The sequence below is a fragment of the Fistularia commersonii genome, chromosome 6 (assembly GCF_037954325.1).
Source record: "Fistularia commersonii isolate RoL2024-O1a breed Wild chromosome 6, RoL_Fcom_v1.0, whole genome shotgun sequence".
NCBI classification, from domain to species: Eukaryota; Metazoa; Chordata; class Actinopteri; order Syngnathiformes; family Fistulariidae; genus Fistularia; species Fistularia commersonii.
The window spans coordinates 879,679-897,500 of NC_141289.1; the positions used below are offsets into that span (position 1 = coordinate 879,679).

At 54.2% G+C, this 17,822-nt stretch overlaps 1 protein-coding gene across 8 annotated transcripts in view; it reads left to right on the forward strand.

Moving 5' to 3' along the window:
- Positions 1-140: 140 nt before the first annotated feature.
- The window catches only part of mphosph8 (M-phase phosphoprotein 8), a 21,498-nt gene continuing 3,816 nt past the window's right edge, over positions 141-17,822 (forward strand). The window contains exons 1-9 of one of the 8 annotated variants that reach the window (XM_086147637.1): positions 141-553; positions 3,346-3,507; positions 3,673-4,653; positions 4,757-4,841; positions 5,477-5,737; positions 5,928-6,050; positions 6,550-6,638; positions 11,528-13,862; positions 14,776-17,634. In XM_086147637.1, the coding sequence (XP_086003763.1) occupies positions 452-553; positions 3,346-3,507; positions 3,673-4,653; positions 4,757-4,841; positions 5,477-5,737; positions 5,928-6,050; positions 6,550-6,638; positions 11,528-13,862; positions 14,776-16,079 (5,442 nt within the window). In that variant the 5' untranslated portion in view covers positions 141-451 and the 3' untranslated portion in view covers positions 16,080-17,634. Of the gene's footprint in view, positions 554-3,345; positions 3,508-3,672; positions 4,654-4,756; positions 4,842-5,476; positions 5,738-5,927; positions 6,051-6,549; positions 6,639-8,189; positions 10,710-11,527; positions 13,863-14,775; positions 17,635-17,822 lie in introns of those variants that run through there. The other 7 variants (XM_086147639.1, XM_086147638.1, XM_086147640.1 and 4 more) reach the window with 7 other exon arrangements.

Genomic DNA, 17,822 nt, shown 5'->3' on the forward strand with positions numbered 1-17,822 from the left:
GCCTAAGCCCCGCCCCTCGCCCCCGCTGACAACTGTGATTGGCTCCTCGATTGCACACGGGCGGTGTTGACAGCGAATAAAATCATAAAGAAAAAATCAACATGTGACCCGCCGGCCATCTTTAAATGACGTGAAAACTCACTTTTTTTTTTTTTTTTTTTTTTTGTATTGTTTTGTTTTTGTTTTCGCACGTTGAAATTACTTCGAGGAAACATCGCGGTTGAATGTTTTTTTGGGAAAACTATGTCGGACTCCCTTGCGAGAGACAAAAGTATCGACGTTTCCGAGCTGGACGTGAACGCACCGCGGCGAGGGCGGGCTCTGATGCGTTAGCTGCCTCCGAGCGGCGGCGGCGAGAGCGCGGAGTCAACCGCCGAGAAACGGAGAACCAGCGTCCGATTTACACCCCCTCCCGCACGCCGGACATACTCGACCCAGCGACAGAGCACCCATGGCGGCCGAGGGGGAGCGGGTGGAGCCCGCGGATAGCGAGCAGGACGAGGAGGAGGACGTGTACGAGGTGGAGCGGATCATTGACATGCGGGTGGAGGAGGTGAGGCTTATGCTAGCTCGGGTAGCTTTAGCCGCTTCGGCTAGGTGGGTAGCGTTAGCTCTTTTGGCTAGGATGCTAGCGTTAGCGGCTTTGGCTAGGTTGCTAGCGTTAGCTGTTTTGGCTAAGTGGTTAGATTAGCCGTTTGGCTAGGGGGCTAGCTGTAGTAGTTTTAGCTAGCTGGCTAGCTTAGCCGCATTAGCTAAGGGGTTAGCTTACCCGCTGTGGCTAGCACGGTCGGAACCCCGCAGCGCCCCGCACGGGTAAATAGAAAACAAAAAAAAAAAACATGTCCGCACGGACAATACACCTTCTCGCGTATTTGATGCGTTTCACTCGTACACCGCAGCCAATTTGACGTTCCTCAACCCCGCCGCGGTAGCATTACTACAACCGAGCGTCCCCTTGATAGCATACCCCACCACCGCCTCCCCTCGCTCCCCGCACGGCGTCCAGTCGGTTCTGCTCCCCCCCGCTGAGGCCGAGGCCGGCGGATGTTACCACCCCCGTGGAGAAACAACGGATCGGTGCATTTTCATCCATCCGCCCCCACCGGCGGGTAGAACCCCGTCCGGTATCCAGCACACCCCTCCCCTCCCTGCTGGATCGGTACCGGGACGAATATCGATTAGCACTGGTTGCGGCGTCGCACTTCCGGTTAGCCGGTTAGCCGGGCAAAGAAAACAACTTTTCCGACCCTCACGAGAACAAAACAAACTAATCACACGCAAGTTACCAAATTAAACAACGGATTAATAAAGAGATGAGTCGCAAACAAGCGTTTCCATGGCGACCGTGGTGCCTGCGGAAGCAGCGTTATCGGGATTGGACGTGAAGCGGTTAAGAAAATAAAAGCACAGGGTTCGATTGAGATGTTTGCTTGAAGATGGGCAACAAGTCCTACACACACACACACACACACACGCCTTCACAAGCCTACACACACATTTTTACAGGTGTACACACAAACACCTTCAGTCCTACACACACATGAGTGATAGTCCTGAAATATTGAAATACATTGCAACCCATGTTTTATTGAAGGTTTCCCTCTGCAAAGCCTGCAGTGTTTATGTTGTTGTTGGTGCAGCTGGAACAGTAGCGCTGCAGGGGGTTTCTGCAGGAACTGGTCTGTTTCTCGGTGCGTCCGGACGGCAGGGGAACCACGGACAGAACACTCCGTTCCAGGAAGTAGCCTAAGCTTCCCATTCCCACAGAAGGAGAGGGACCTCGGTGGGGGCCGGTGCCATGTGGACCTTCTGCTTCACGCTTCAAAACAATCCACACAAGTAGAAGAAGAAGAAGAAGAAGACCGGGACAACGTGGAATTATTACCATGGGCTTTCAGATGGTTGGAGGGTTTTTAATCATCTTAAGTGTGGAGTTAGCTCACGACTAATGGGGTTCTTCACCCGGCGAAGCAGTGCAAGAAGTTAAAAACACTCCAACCCATCTGATTGTCCATGGTGGTGATTCCATGAAGCGCCCACCTCTTCTTCTTCTTCAGTGGTTTGTTCTAGAGCTGGAGGTGCAAGTTCCTCCTGCCCCCACCGAGGTTCCTCGCTGCCCGTGGCAATGCAGAGCTAAAAGGTTTCCCCAGGAGGAGGTTACTTCCTGGAACCCAACTGTAGAGCTTCTCTACGTGGAGGCGGCTGCAGATGATACTCCATCACCCAACGGCAGCTCATCATTTATTCATAAAGCTCTTCAGACTTGGCAGGGTGTGATGGTTGTAGATCAGATCGTAGCGCAGGCGTCCCTCCGTTCTGAAGGTAGGCGGTTCGATTCCCGGCGCCGCCTCACTGCATACCGAAGTGTCCTCGGGCAAAGACACTGAACCCTTCTGGTTGTTCCCAAAGGTATGGTTAGAACCTTGCAAGGCGGGCTGGACTTCCCAGTTGTGAACCCAATGTGGTTCCTCTCCAGGTGTGAACCGGGGTCTTGCTCTCGTCCCGGATCACGTGCTTGACACCCTCTGAAGAGCCTTGTATCTCTTGTACGGTTGGTGACAACCTGGACAAAGTGTGCAGAAGGTGCACGTGGGCTGGACATGTATGCTGTAATATGTGGTCAATACCTGCTTGGGCAAGTGTGTGTGTGTTAGTGCACGCCGCGAGGAAATGAGAGCTGAATAGCAAAGGCCGTCTCCGGGCCCGCTGGGTATCGACCGTCCTCTTTGAACGGTCGAAGTCAAACGGCTCAGGATGCGGTCCGGTTCCACCGAGGAGCTTCGGAAGGTCAGATCCAGAGGGCGTATCGATCGAATGTTTGAACTGCGGCTTCTCGGCAAGAGGGTCCCACGTTCCGATGCCCCGGTGGACCGGGTTCTCCTGCGCGGATCCTCTCAATGCTCTCTGATTTCCTTCCCGCGGTCTCAAAACATGCAGGAGGATCCAGAACCTACTATGTCCAGACACGTAAAGGAGAGGAAGAATTGTTGATGTCCATGAACGACGAACGGTTGTGTGTTTCTGACGTAGAGCCAATGGTTGTATGTTCGGCGCAAGAAGGAGAGGGTGACTTGTATGTCTCTACGGTGAGGGGTCGGTTGTCTCTGTGGTGTGAGTTGCTTTAAGTGCCCCTGTGGTCCAGGTCCCCCGAGTGCAGGGGTGATCTGGACTGACAATGATCGCATGAATGATGCATTCGCTGCAGCATCTGAGCTGCTCTGACGTCGGTTTCTGGTGACAACCTTCAGCGGGTCTCGTGATTTCACATCCCTGAGCCCGAATCCGGTAGCGGAGTCGTGGTAAAGGTACCGCCGGCTGAGCTTCTCGCCTCTGCTGTGCTTCCAGGGCGAGGTGCTCTACAGAGTCCGCTGGAAGAACTACTGCTCGGATGACGACACCTGGGAGCCCGAGGCCCACCTGGAGGACTGCCGGGAGGTGCTGCTGGCCTTCAAGAAGAACATGGCCGACATGAGGGCCAAGAAGGAGGCGGAGGCCAAGAAGGCCACGGTGAGTTGAAGGACCCCGGAGCAGAAGCTCACTGTCCAAGACCTTCTCACATCCGTCTCCTGTGTCTGCGCAGACGGGCAGTTGTGTCCTTTTTCAAATCATCGTGGTTTGTAACATGGTGGTTGCCGTGACAACCACGTCGCTCTCTACCCGTTTTCCACTCAGAAGCCTCCGGCAGCGAAGGCCGACGACGAGTCGGAGAGCGACAGCGACAAAGACCGTCCGACGGACGCGCCCTTCAAGAAGAAGAAGAAGAAGAAGGCTCGGGAGGAAGAGGAGGAGGAGGAGGCCGACAACGACGACGAGCCCCGCAAGGAGAGGAGGAAGAAGAAGAAGAAGGAGAAGTGGAAGGAGGAGCTGAGGCCTCTGCCGGCGCCGGAGACGGACGAGGAGGACTCGGCGCCGCCGCCGTCTCCTCCCAAGGAGAGGAGGGCGGACGTGAAGAAGCGCCTGATGGACTCGGACGAGGAAGAGGACGAGCCAGTCCCTTCCAAGAGGCACAAGAAGGAGAAGGGAAAAGAAGGCGGGAGGCAGAAGAAGGAAAAGGGCGAGGAGGCGAAGAAGAGGAAAGGGAAGCGGAAGATCGAAACTTCCGAGGACGAGGCCACGGCGCCGCTGGAAGAGGACCTGAGCGACGCGCCCTCCGACCCGCAGATGGAGGAGGACCTCGCCAGGTCGGGGGACAGGACCCGTCCGGACGACAAGCCCAGGCAGAAGAAGGGGAAATGGGAGGTGAAGCTGCAGGGGATCAAGGAGCTCCTCCAGGACAAGAAGGTCAAAAGGCCAGACGCCTCCCTGAAGGAGAGCAGCCTCCAGAAGCTGAAGAGCCTCACCACCAAGAGCAAGGAGGAGGCGGCGCCGCCCTCCTCCGACTCCAGCGACAGCTCCTCCCTGCACAGGAAGTCCAAGGGCAAACCCCAGGAGACCACGGCGCCGCCGTCGGCACCGCCGTCCGGGGCCGCCGCACCCGCCAGGAGCAAGGAGGACGAGGTCACCAAGGAGGAGAAGGACGGAAAAGGCTCCACCAACCTGTTCGAGGAGTTCCTGCTGAACTGCGAGGCCAAGGACCGAGCGCCCCGCCGGCAGCCGGCACACCCGCCCCCTCCGGAGAAGACCCCCAAACCCGCAAAGGTACGTTCTGAGGAGGTAAGAAGGTCAGACCTCCGTCTTTGACTCCAACCTCTGTCCGAATGTCTGACCGCACCTCCATTTTCCAAGTTGCTGAATTTTGTTCCCTTCCACCCCGAAGGTCCAAGGAAAGAGCGAGAAGATACCGAAGACCAAAGACTCCCCCGCTCAGAGGCAAGAAGGCGAGAGGACGAGGCAGTCCGATGGTAGGCGTCACGTTCTTGGGCTGTCGGGTTGCGGTGGACAGCGAGAAGGTTTTAGGTCCAATGCTTCAGTCTTGTGGGTTCTCCTGGTGAGGACTATTTTGTCTTCGTCTCACCAACCGGATGACAATGTGGGGAGAAACCATTTATCCAGGATGACATTGCTATGTTAGCCTGCTATGCTAACGCTACGGACTGACCGAGTCGGGAGGAAACGTTAGCCTGGGTTGTTGTTTGCGACTGGAGCAGCAGGAATATATTTCAGATTATAGAAACCGAGGAGCGGAAGTGAGAACCTCTTGATAGCCAGCCCAGATGTTCCTGCTGAAGTCCTCTTATCTTGGCAACCGGACTTGAATTTCTTCACTTGAAGACATTTTACTCCTCGTCCCGGAGGCTTCTTCACTTCTAATGACCTACGGGGAGTTTCCGAATAGAACTGCCAGGGTTTCCACGGTATTCGGAAACTCCCCGTAGGTCATTAGAAGTGAAGAAGCCTCCGGGACGAGGGATTGAACGTCTTCAAGTGAAGAAAACTCAAGTCCAGCTGCCAAGACAAGAAGATCCAGACAAGAATTCACCGTGACCCGGATGACGGAGAACCTCCACGGCCCAGATGTTAATACTGATCCCTGCAGTCTCCAGACCGGGCCAGAGCCACGGCTTCAGCTTGGACAGCGACGAGAGGGACGGCGAGGATCCCGCGGCCAAGTCCAGACCCGGCGAGGAGGTCCGGGAGCGGCGGGAGAAGCCGGAGGAGGCGGCGAGGCCGGCCTGGGAGCGCCGGGCGTCCACAGAAGACCGGAAGAGGAGGCGGGAGGACAGCGAGCCCAGACTCTTCATGGCCTGCGACGACAACCCGGACCAGCCGGACCCGCTGGAGGGAACCGACAAATCCGGTATGTCCGGTTCTTTGGCGCCCGATTAAAACTTCTCGAGATAATCAGATTAATTTTCCCTTGAAGGGAAGAGACAGATTATCTTCTGTTGGGGTTAATCCAGATGATCAGAAGGGGATCGGGTGGGATTGGCCTGCAAACGTTTTCTACCCGGTAGCCAACGGTTCTCCGGTGGTTCCCTCTCCTGCAGATAAGAATCAGGCCACGCTGAGTCTGGGAATGGACCTCAACCTGGACTGGATGACCCTGGACGACTTCCAGAAGCATCTGAACGGCGAGGATGAGATCCTGTCGGGCCCACCTCTGTCGCCCAGTAAGTGACGAATCCCATGTGCTCTTGGTTCTGGACTCCTTTCTTGTCCCTTCCACCGCAATAGCTTTGAGAGGTTCCCTTCTCTGGGAGGGTGTCCTTGTTTGGCTTCCCGTTGGTGACCAGAACTACGCAAGAACCCGAAATTGACAGCTTCTCTGGTTGTGTACTAAAGAGAGGGTGTCTTGCATTCAGTGTCCGTCTGCCGTTGAGTTTCCTCTTTGGTTTTGAGGCGCAACAAGCCCTCCGATTGCCAAGACCAGAGTCAACACTTGGTCAACAACCGGTAGACTGAACTTGCCGGAGCCTCGATGTGCTGAAGGAGGAGTCTTGATGGGTCAACTGTTCCCAACTGTTCCCAACTGTTCCCCTGCCGCACAAACGACAAGAAAATCCCATTCCGAACATCCCGCCCGAATATCTCGATGTAACGGAACCCAGTCTTGTCGGTACACGTTTGATCTGCAACCAAGTCTAAAGGGACCCGCCTTCTTCTCTGCAGGCGAGCTGCGGGACGCCGTGAAGAGCGGCGATTACATGGCTGTCAAATTGGCTCTCAACTCCAAAGAAGACTACAATCTGGACCAGGAGGTACGTTGGTTCTTCCCGTGTCGTACGCTCATCAGAACAGTCCTCCAATGTGATTGGTTTGTTCGGTTTGCGACGCACATCCGTACCGTCATTTCCGGACTATTAGCCGCTAGTTTTTCCGCACGCTTTGAACACCGTAGCTTAACCAGTGGTACGGCTAATTCGTGGGAGGATACGAGCTAACGCGCTTCTTGGCGCCAAAATATTTAGCCTTGTCACATCGGACCAATGAAGTTACCGACAAGTGACAGTGGACCAATGGAGCTGCTCGAATTTAATCAAATGCACTTTGGGACCCGGAGAAATGCTCGTGATGCCGCTTTCAAGCTAGAGGCGACGAATCTGGAAATAGAGCCGCTGCACGTAAGAGTGCGGATACAGTACCGCTGACGTTTGACCTGACTCACTGCGACTGCAGTGAGACCATGAGGCCGAAAGAAAAACTCCGGAAAGAACCCACTGGGTTTTTACACAGAGAAAAGGCATCGTTCATTTGGGACAGCGTGAAGGTCCAAGTTACAGACTCTGTGAAAGCAGCAGTGAAGAGGATAAACGCAATTCCAGCGGCGGTACCTGGGGGCACAACCAAGTATTTGCAGCCACTCGACGTCAGAGTGAATCGTGCATTTAAAGTGGTGCTCTTGAGTGGAGTCGGAGGCTTGGATGACTGGCGGCGAGAAATTATTTACAAAAACCGGCCGCATTTTTACTCAAGTCTGCCGGTGGATCCTGACGGCGTAGAGCAGTGTCAAAAAATACGCAATCGCGGAAAGGTTTGGAAAGGCCGGACTGCCGCGGGAGGAAGAGGACGGCACGAGCTCGAGGGCAAATTTGCCTCAAGACGAAAAGGGACATTGAGAGTGACGATGAAAGAAGTTTGTCCACCCATTCATCGTCTACCACTTATCCAAGGTGGGGTCGTGGAGGCAGCTGCCGAAGCAGAGAGGCCCAAAGTTCCCTTTGGGCCTTCTAGGGCCAAAGGGAACTCTAGGGCCCTAGATGCTCTGAGGCGTTCTAGGGCCAGCCTAGAGGCATAGTCCCTCCAGTATGCCCCGGGTCTTCCCTGGGGCCTCCTCTAGGTTGGAGGTTACCTGGAACATCTCACCAGGGGGGCGTCCAGCAGGCCTCCTGACTGGACGCCGAGCCGCCTCATCTGGCTCTTTGCTCCTCCGCGAGAGTCCCTCTCGGATGGCCGAGCTCCTCACTCTACCTCGAAGGGAGACCCGGGACACCCTGCGGAGAAAGCTCATTTCAGCCGCTTGGATCCGTGACCTTGTTCTTTTGGTCACTTCGCCCTTTGGCTCAGCTTCTTCTTCACCAGGATGGACCGGTGCAGAGTTCGTATCACTGCTGACACCACACCCATCCGCCGGTCAATCTCCCGCGCCATCCTTCCGTTACTCGTGAACAAGACCCCGAGTTACTTGAACTCCTCCACTTTGAGCGGGACCTCCCCCCCTATACTCCATCCGTTTCTGGCCGAGAACCACCGTCTCGGATTTGGAGGTGCCGACCTTCGTCCTGACTGTTTCACATTCAGCTGCGAACCGCTCCGGCAAGAGCCGGAGATCAGGGTCCGATGAGGCCAAAAGAACTACATCATGCGCCTAGAAATGCTGTCCATAAAAGTCACACCCAGAAAGGTTGACCAAAGACAGCCTTTGAGGAGTCCAAGCCTCAACGGAAAAGAGTCCTACTTACAACCGGGGATGCGGTCCATGCTCCGGCACCGAGCATACAAGGACCCAAGTTCCATATTACAGAGTTCGATACCTTATACCTCTGGAGCGCACCTCGCAGGATCCCCTGCGGGATGCAGTCCAGTGCCTTATCCAGGTCCACAAAATACATGTAGACCGGTTGGGCAAACTCTCAAGCGCCTTCAAGGACCCCGCTGGGGATGAAGAGCTGGTCCACTGTTCCGCGGCCGGGACGAAAACCACACTTCTCCTCCAGGACCCGAGGTTCAACCACCCGTCGGGAGGAAGTGTGTGCCGGAGGAATTCTGAGGCTGGAAATCCGACATCGAAGAAGACGGCTTTAGTGGTTCTCGTGCGCGGGATAAAGATGAAGATAGCCATCAGTGACTCTTCCTGGTAGGCTGCTGGATTTTTTTTTTTTTTTTTTTTTAACCAGAAGCATTACAGTCACTGTTCGGGGAAAAAAAACATTCCTGGTACGTACTTAATTAAAAGCGACCAAAAAACTTTCTTTGTAAATATTCTAGGTTACAAACGGACACTTATAGACAAGTGCCGGCTATACATGTAGACATTTCTTTCATTTCCAAATTTAGTGGGTGCGGCTTATATTCAGGTGCGCCTAATAGTCCGAAAATTACGGTACTTTGTTTATGACGCACATCTACGCTTGTCTCGGCATTTCAAAATAAAGGTACACTGGGTGAGTCTAGTACTTGCACCTTGGTTGCCCCGGTATGTGTGTGTGTGTGTGTGTGTGTGAGAGAGTTGGACTGCCTGTGCAGGCGAGTGTGAAAATGATTGGCGGCTAAACGGGAAGACACGTTTCATCCAAGGTGGCGGTAAACCAGGTGACGCCCGGGGCTGCGGGGACTTGGGACTCCCTCGATGTATCTTAGCCCTTTTACTCTGTGAACTATTTCCTCATTAGCGAGTCCATAATGTTAAATTTAAAGCTGAAATGTTTTGACCGGTTCATCGGCATCGGCAATGAAAGAGGCTGCAGTTTCCATGGCAACAGTATGAAAGTCCATCACAAAGCCAGCCTCTTAAATATATTCCTTTTGAGCTTCTAGAACCCCCCCTCCTCCCCCAGAGGGTCTGAGGAGACTCGCTCCTCGGTGTGGAAAGGTTTCAGGACCAGAATTGTTGAAAGACCAGGAAGTGGGGGATCTAATGTCAGAAATCATTTCCGATATTAGCAGGGGTTGTCGGGGTACCATCAGAAATAAAGACCCCAAGTTCTCTTTAGCTTGGCTGTAGCGCTTCCTATTTCTGTAGGGAGGGGGCGTTTCCTGCTGCACCGCCGTGGTTGCACTTGGAAACCCGGCGACAGGAAGGTTCGTGGGAACAACCGTGGGTGTGTCGGTTGCCGGTCAGTTGGGTCCAGAGTAGACTTCCTCGTGGACTCTCAGATAAACTTCAGGCCGGTTCCATTTTCCCAAAAACGGTTTGCCCTGATAAGTACCATAATGCTAGAAGAACATTTCTGACATCTTCTCGACGTAGGAAAGGCCACAACATCGAGAAGCCCAAATACATCAGGGGAAGGGAAATGTCCGACAAGGTGGACATACGGAAGTGGTGAATTTCTGACTCTTGAAATCCCCGACTCTTGTTGAAGTTGCCTCTTCCTCCTCGGTATGCTCTCCCTCAGCCCTCTAGAGGCAAGATGGTGCCATGTTTTTGCAGATGCTAACCGCGCATCCGGGTCATGTCATTAATTCTTTCACCGGCTTCAAAAATACCGCACTCCGAAAGAGTACTTTGTTGGGTGCGGGCATATCGGGGAAACCACTTGCCAAGCCGAGCCAGTTGGCATCCAAAGGGGTGTTTAATCCCTCATCCACAGCACATTTAGGTCAAAAATCCAGCTCCTTTCCGAAAGTGGGCGCCAAGGAATTTGCCCCTTGAAGATCCTCGTCCGCAGACTTTACTCAAGACTTTTCCCATCGACCCGGGGCTTCTTCCACCAGTCCAGGTAAGACTATGACCTCAGGTGTTTCCTTAAACTGGTTTACGTAGGAATGAAACACTGTAAATTTCTATTTTGGAGTCCGTTCCGTGCGCACAGCTATGACACGCTTAGTTCAAGTAAGAAAATGAAGTGGTGAATCCCGAATTCTGCTCCCGTTAGTTTATTTTGTCGCGGTGTTAATCTTGGAATTGTAAGAAGATTATCCAATTCTGTTTGGACCACTTCTTTTTGTTAGATCGACGCCGACGCTTCCGCACCGTTAGCTTCTTCCCAATATTCAGTCATTCTTCATCTAAACACTCTTGTTGTTTGCTCCTTACAACTGCAATGTCTTTCCTTGCAGTGGCCAGGACAACGGAAGAAGAGCTGAAGTGACTGGTTAAGATGACGCAGGTACATACATGCTTTTCAGAAACCTCAAATTAGCACCAGGGTTGTAGCGCGCGCGTAGCCCCTTCACCGTGCACTCATTCCTCGGAGTCCCTGTTGCGTTTCACGTTGCCACCAAAGTGCTCTCAAATCACAGGTGAAGTCTCGTCGGGCAACTTGATGTTTCATGTCAAAGGCCAAACGCCGTCTTCCGTTTTTGCTTTTGTTTTGCTTTTGTACCCCGGTCACCGCTATCCTATAACTTACTGTAAAAAGTTCCCGTGGATCTCCGGCCGGCAAATGATGCATGTAGGTCTAGTGTCCATACTCTGTTGTGTCCATGTAGCATCTCAACCGACGACCCGCCGACGCCCGCTCGGTTTCCTGGTTCGACATTTACGATGTCAAATCGCTGTCTGATCCAATAAAGCCATTAAATGCTCTCGTCTGGGTCACGTTGTTTTTGTACTGGAGACATGAGAGATGACTTTTTTTTTTTTTTTTTTTTTTTTTTTTTTTAATTTTGGTTTGGTGTTTGTTTTTCGTTGGGCTAGCGATGTGCGGCCGTCGCGGTGACTTGTGTTTGAATGAGTTTGGGTCCAAAGCGGGGCATTGCCAAGGTGCTGACGGCGTCACGCGGTCACTGGGAAGTGTACGAATGATTGCGAAAACAGGCGGTACCGCTTGATTTGCGCTCACCAGTTCACCTAAAAATTCATCCCAGCCTGACCCTGCCCACCGCTGGCACACATGCTTAGCTCAGTGTTATAAGTCCACTCAGTTAAAATTACCGGCTCGGTCTCGTTTGGCAGTGAGTCTTACATATACTTGTTCTCTTACAGGCGTGTACAATTGGTGCGAAGAGGTCATTTGAAGGAGAGGTGCGCTTGGTTGAAGAGAGAAGCTCAAGTCATGCTCTCACGGCGACCCCTAGCCTTGACAGTACAAGGAACCAAGAGGGCGCTCAGAGTTTTAAGGCCGTAAACCGGCAGAAGGTCAGGGGTCCGACCGACAGCGAGAGCCTGCCGACGGACTCTGCCGGGACCAACTGCAAGCAGGAGGCGGTGAAGACCGAGGAGCAGATCCAGAAGGGCAGGAAGGGTATGAGTGAGGGCCAAGACACTACATGTAACGTAGGTACCCGTCAAGGGAAGGAGGCCACGCGTCAAGGGGAGCGAGACGTGGCGTCGGACGCCGCGAGCTCCAGCTTATCGAACGCCTCAGGTTTGACTTTTGATTTAGCTACAGCCTCAGGAGGCGCGAACCACGAAGGCGCCGCGGGACAGAGTTCCGCCGAGGAGGCCAATTTCTCCAGCGACGAGGCCGGCGACGAGACGGCCGGCCCGTCGGACGCCGCGGGTCGAGCCGCGCCCGAGCGGCCCTCCGAGGACAAAGCCCAAGCGAAAGCGCGGCCCAGAAGAAAACCCTACGAGAACATGCAACCCACCCGTTCGAGTCTGAGGTCCTGTAAGAAAGTGTTCGACATGATGGAGAGCGAAGAACCCGAGGAAATCAAGGAGGTGGCCAAGAAGCACTTTTGTTTATACTGTAAAATGGCATTCACGCAACTGGCAAAGCACTTGGAGAGGAAGCACGCCGAGGAAACGGAAGTGGCGCACGCCATCCACTTCCCCAAAGGCTCCAAAGTGAGGCAAACCATGCTGGACCAGATCCGCAACAAAGGGGATTACGAGCACAACTGCAAAGTCCTGAGAAAGGGGGAAGGGGAAACGGTGACCAAGAAGCAGGTGAAGAGTACGACCGTCTCGGTCCGCGACTACCTGCCCTGCCAGCACTGCTTCGCTTTTTACCGCAAAACCGATTTGTGGCGCCACGAGCGGTCGTGCAAGGCGCGGAAGGGCGACGAAACCTCAGCGGAGACCGCCAAAGCGGGCCGGGTCCACCCGGCCTCCTCCCGGCTGCTCCCGATGTCGGAGTTCCTGACGGAAAGTTGCAAGGAGATCATCCACAGCATGCATCAGGACGACATCTCCAGGCTGATCAGGAACGACCCGCTCATCTGTAAATACGGCAACGCGCTGTCCGCCAAGTACGGCCACGACAAATCCCAGTTCGCCTACATCGCGCAAAAAATGAGGGAGTTGGGTCGGTTTCTGCTCGCCGTCACGGAGCTGGATCCCGGCGTGAAGTATCTGCACGAGGTTTGCCATCCGTCCAAATTTGAGTTGGTGGTCGACGGGGCCAAGAAGGCCAGCGGGTTCGATCCGAGCTCCAGCACGTTCAAGACGGTCTCGCTGGTGTCCAAGATCGGTTACTCTCTGAAGCGAGCTGCGGAAATAGCCTTCGGGGAGAGTCGGATGACGGAAGACCGCGAAACGGAGCGCGAAGTGCAGAACTTCATCCAGCTCCTCGACACGAAGTGGAGCGAGCGGTTCTCCCGCAAATCTCTGGCGTCGTCCCTGAAGCAGGACGTGAAGAAGCTGGAAGTGGACAAGTCGACCGTGACCGAGGACCTGGTGAAGCTCCATACCTTTATCACGGGGGAAGAAGCCGAAGCCAGGAGGGACCTGCTGGAAAGTCCGAGTTTATCGACGTGGAAGAAGCTCAGCGAGGCCACCCTGGCGGACGTCTGCCTCTTCAACAGAGGCCGGGTGGGGAACATCGGCCGGATGCTCTTGAACACCTACGTTAGCAAAAAGAGCAGGGGCGTGTTCGTGCCCTCGGCGGATCAGGTGAGGAAAAGCTCCAAACTGGAGCTGGTTCTCGGCGGTAGCTTCACCAGGTTGGAACTGGAAGGTCAGTACGGCAGGAACATGCTGGTGATGCTAACGGAGAGGATGGTCCTGTCCATCGACCTGCTCATTGAAAACCGAGAGAACGCCGGCGTGTCGAAAAGCAACCCCTACCTGTTTGCGCGGACCGAAGGCCCGTCCTTCATCCGAGGGTTGGACTGCTTCCGAAGGGCCGCCGTGGAATGTGGCGTTAAAAACCCGGAGGCCCTCCTGTCGTCCTCGCTGCGGGAGCAGATCTCCTGCTGCTGGCAGCTCATGAGCCTCAGTGAACAAGAACTGGATCAGGTGGCCAAGCTGGTGGGAAGAAGCAGCCAGGACTGTTACACTCTGCCCAAGAACGCACCTCAGCTGGAGGAAGTGAGTAAAGAGTTGCTTCAGATGGATCGAACGCTGCTGGCAAGTCCATCCGGCGCCACAACTGATGGTGAGCATCTTCTTCTTCTTCTTCTTCTTCTTCTTCGCCGATCGTTTTGTTCATTGACGACCTGATACAATAGAAGTTCCTCAATGGGTTTTGGATTTTGGAGGTCCTGGCTCTGTGCTTGAAGACGGAGATCACGACACTCCCCGTTGTTTTTGCCTTGTTGGCTGAATTCTCGAACTTTGCGGGGTTCACTCCAGGTCCTCGTCTTTCAACCCCAAAAAGAGGCCTAGTCCCAAAAGTCCCGTTTTGTCTCGACGGCCTGGTTATCGTCCCACTCCGCTGGCTCATTTATGCACAACGTTAAACGTCCACGTGGACGGGGTCTACTGTCTGTCCTCCACGGTCATAGTTGTAGACATTCTCGGCTTGCAGACACGTAGCCTAACGCAGCCGATGGAGCGGCGCGACCAAAAGTTGTCCGGGGGCAGCGTTGCACGGTGCGCTCGAGTGCGACCAGCCGAAAGAACAGAGCCGTAGTAGTCTTGGCATCCGTTTAACCGGGGCGGGAAGAAATTTCTTTCCACATACCGCCACGTATCTATTGGCCCCAGAGACTCAGCTGTCTGCTGCACTGTTGCCTTCTTAGATGTACATTGTCACCGGCGTTTGTCATTGTCTGAAACGGAGCCGGGAACGGAGAAGTGAACTCTCGTGGATAAATTGCTTAAAAACCGTGGCGACGGTAAAGCACGCATGGGAAGTATGTGGGCGGTTCGCAAAGGACGGACTTGTTTACGGACGCAACCTGAGCATAAGTGAGCCCAAGCGGTGCAGACCCTCAGGCTAAGACAGAAAAGGACAGTTTGTTTTGTCCTTTCCGATTCCGAAAAGCACGTTCCTTTTCAAATCAGACGAAGGCTGTAATTGTTGGATGGCATGACTGTTATTCAGTACTCGCCTTGTCTTCTTTTAGGGACGGCGTTGAAAACGGCCTTAAAGCGACGACCTTGGAGCGAAAAGGAGCAGACCGCTGTAAGGCGTTACCTGAGCGACTTTATAACAAAGATGAAGGTTCCGGGCAAGAAGGAGTGCAACGCTTGCATAGCTGCGGAGCCAGACCTGTGCGGGAGATCGTGGACGGATATCAAAAACTATGTGCACAACACCCTGCAGACGGCAAGGAGAAGAAGTAACCAGCCGAAGCCCGAGGGGGTTTCGGTTCCAAAGAGTTCGACGGCTGAAGTCCAGACGGGTCAGAAATCAGATATGGACGACATTCCCATCGCCCGCGGTTTGACGTCGCAGTTGTCGGACCACATCAGAGAGAGTTCCAATTGCTGCATGTCCGTGGCGCCGCTGACCAACGTCAGAGAGCTGGCGCAGTACCCCCAAGAAATGGCTTTGAGCTACACCAACCTGTGCTCCTCCGGCGCCAGTATGATCCACACCACTCAGCCGCTGATGTCCAGTTTTACGCCTCTCAATGCTACGGATACGCAAGTAGTACCCACGTTCACCCCGCACAACACTACCAACGCGCTGATGTCATCGCCGTACACATCAGAGAACAGAATTCTGCCGATGGTTCCCTCGTATACACAGAGCGCTACGAGTATGGCGCCCCCTTCTGTTTACAACCCCCAGGACCCGGCGAGTTCGATGCTTCCGAGTTACAGTCCGCTCAGCCTACCGAGTACCTCGATGGTTCCTACCTTCACGTCCTTGAGTGGCCCGAGTGCGCCGATGGTCCCGGCGTTCTCCCCGCTCAACGACAGGAGCCGGATGGTCGTTTCCTCTTTCACGCCCCTGAACCATCCCAACACTCCGGCCTACCCGGCCAGCCCGCCCCGTACCTCGACCACGGCACAGGTGGTCCCGACCGTCATCGGACACAGCGTGCCCGACAGGGCGCCGCCGGCGCAGGAAAGCTCACCCATGTCCACCCCGAGGGGGAAACTCACCCCTCCGGCGGTGAAGGCGCAGAAGAGAAACAAGAGGTTGTGGAGTGGGGAAGAGCAGGCGGCGGTGCGGCGGCAGTTCGGGGACTTCTGCAAACTGGCCAAAGTGCCGGGCAAGAAGGACTGCGATGCCTGTTTGGCTGCCGAGCCTGCCTTGAGCACCAGGACGTGGCGGGAGGTCAAATACTTTGTACATAACTCGATCCAGTCGCTGAAACGAAGAGGCCAAGCAACCGTCCTGAAGGACACCGGGCCGCAGGAGCCGGAGACTCTCGCCCCGAACTCGGAGTGGGACGGTCCGGTTTATCTGTCCCTGTAGATATTTGTATCGTAGGCTAAGGCTGAGTGATCTTAGCGCAAGACTTGCAGACGATTTCAGACTGATGTGTACAAAGTTCCTCAGAAATCCAGAACCCGGTCCGGAGGACCGGGTTCCGATGCACTACTGCATGAGTAGACACTAAAAGTGAAACTAAGACCGTTTGTACCGAAGTGGATCGGTGTTAATATTTAATTGCGTCTCCGGTACGTAGACTACGTACCCAGCGGTTAGCCCGGATCGTCCTAGTGTTCTGATTCCCATCTGTGATCATGTATTTAACGTGAAACCACGTTTCGCCGGGAATTTTTAATTTTCCTTCCCCCCCGAATCCCACTGTTTGTCGGGAAGGCCGACGCACTTCGGCCCACTCAGTGTTCCGTGCAGCTAACCGACGGTTTGGGGCTAACCGTTAGCCGCCCTCGGGGCCTCTTCCACCGCTGCTCTTTGTACCCCTTCTTCTTAGAAGCCTTCTTTAAGTTCCAAAAGAACTTGGACACCTTCTGTCTGTACTTTTTCCCGTGGTCTCCATGTCTCGCAGCCACTCCTTCTGGTGCGATAGATGCGACTGAAAAGAGTCCCCCGAGAGCCCGAGCCTGGCCGCCGTGTACCGTAATCCTGCTTTAGCGAGTAGCTGGTGTACTCCGCTGATGGCGTGTCGTCCCGATGGTGTAGAAACGTAGGAGCTCCGTGTCGTAATACCTCGCACCCAAATATTGAAAGTATATATTTTTCCTCGTCGGTAAATGTTGGTTATCTGCATATTTAAGTTGTTTTTTGGGGTATATTAACAGGTTTTTCCAAAATGTTTTGTTATATTTTTGTATCACCACAGCAACTGTGTAGGACACTTTAGTACTTAGACTGTATTTACCCTTTATCTGAGGGGAAACACCGCACCGGGGTCACGCCGCCGCCGCCTCCTCGCCATCCCGACAACTCGGGAAAGGGCTTGGCGCCTGGAACGCGGCGGACACACGAGCGCTACCCTTGCGCTCTCCAGGTGCTCGAACGCCGGCCAGAGAACCATCTGGTCCTCCTTCCAACGTGGAGTAAGATAGGAGTTCTACGCATGCACTTCTTGACCACGGGTGTAGCAACGAGGAGAAGTTAGTCTCCATTGGGTCCATCCATGTCGACAAAGTAATCGGGGATTGACGTGAACGCTCTGTCCCCCGTTGACCCCTTCGCCGGACTGTTCCGTGCGGTACTTGGCACTTCTTGGAACTCCCATGTTTCATTTTGTGACAGATAGCAAAGAAGCACTAATACGGAAGCCCTTGTTCGGCAGCGGGGTTGCTAACGCTAAAGAAAGGAGTCACTGGCAGAGCTGAGATCATGCAATCGACCCGACGGGCGACCATTTCCGTTCGGCGCCGACCAGTCAGAAAACCATCTGACGTTCCCGCCCGGACGCCGTCGTCGGTGTTGCCCGAGCACATGGTGCATGCTAACCGGTCCGGGTCCCTTGTCGGCCCCCCTCCCTCCCCCCTGTTCTGTATGGAAACGTGCAACCTGTGCTTGAACAATAAACCGTCTACTGTTTTAATAATGTGAAGATGTTATTGTGGAGGACTTTGTGTACGGGGGGAAATTATTGTGTAACAGCTTCTCACACCTTCTGTCCCCAGGTATTGGTGCCTTAGTGTCCTTACAGCACAGGCTACCATGTGCATGCTTTTGTGTTTGTGGTGCGTTTCCGCTTTGGAACCCAAAACGAGTACCATATTCCATTGATGTGTA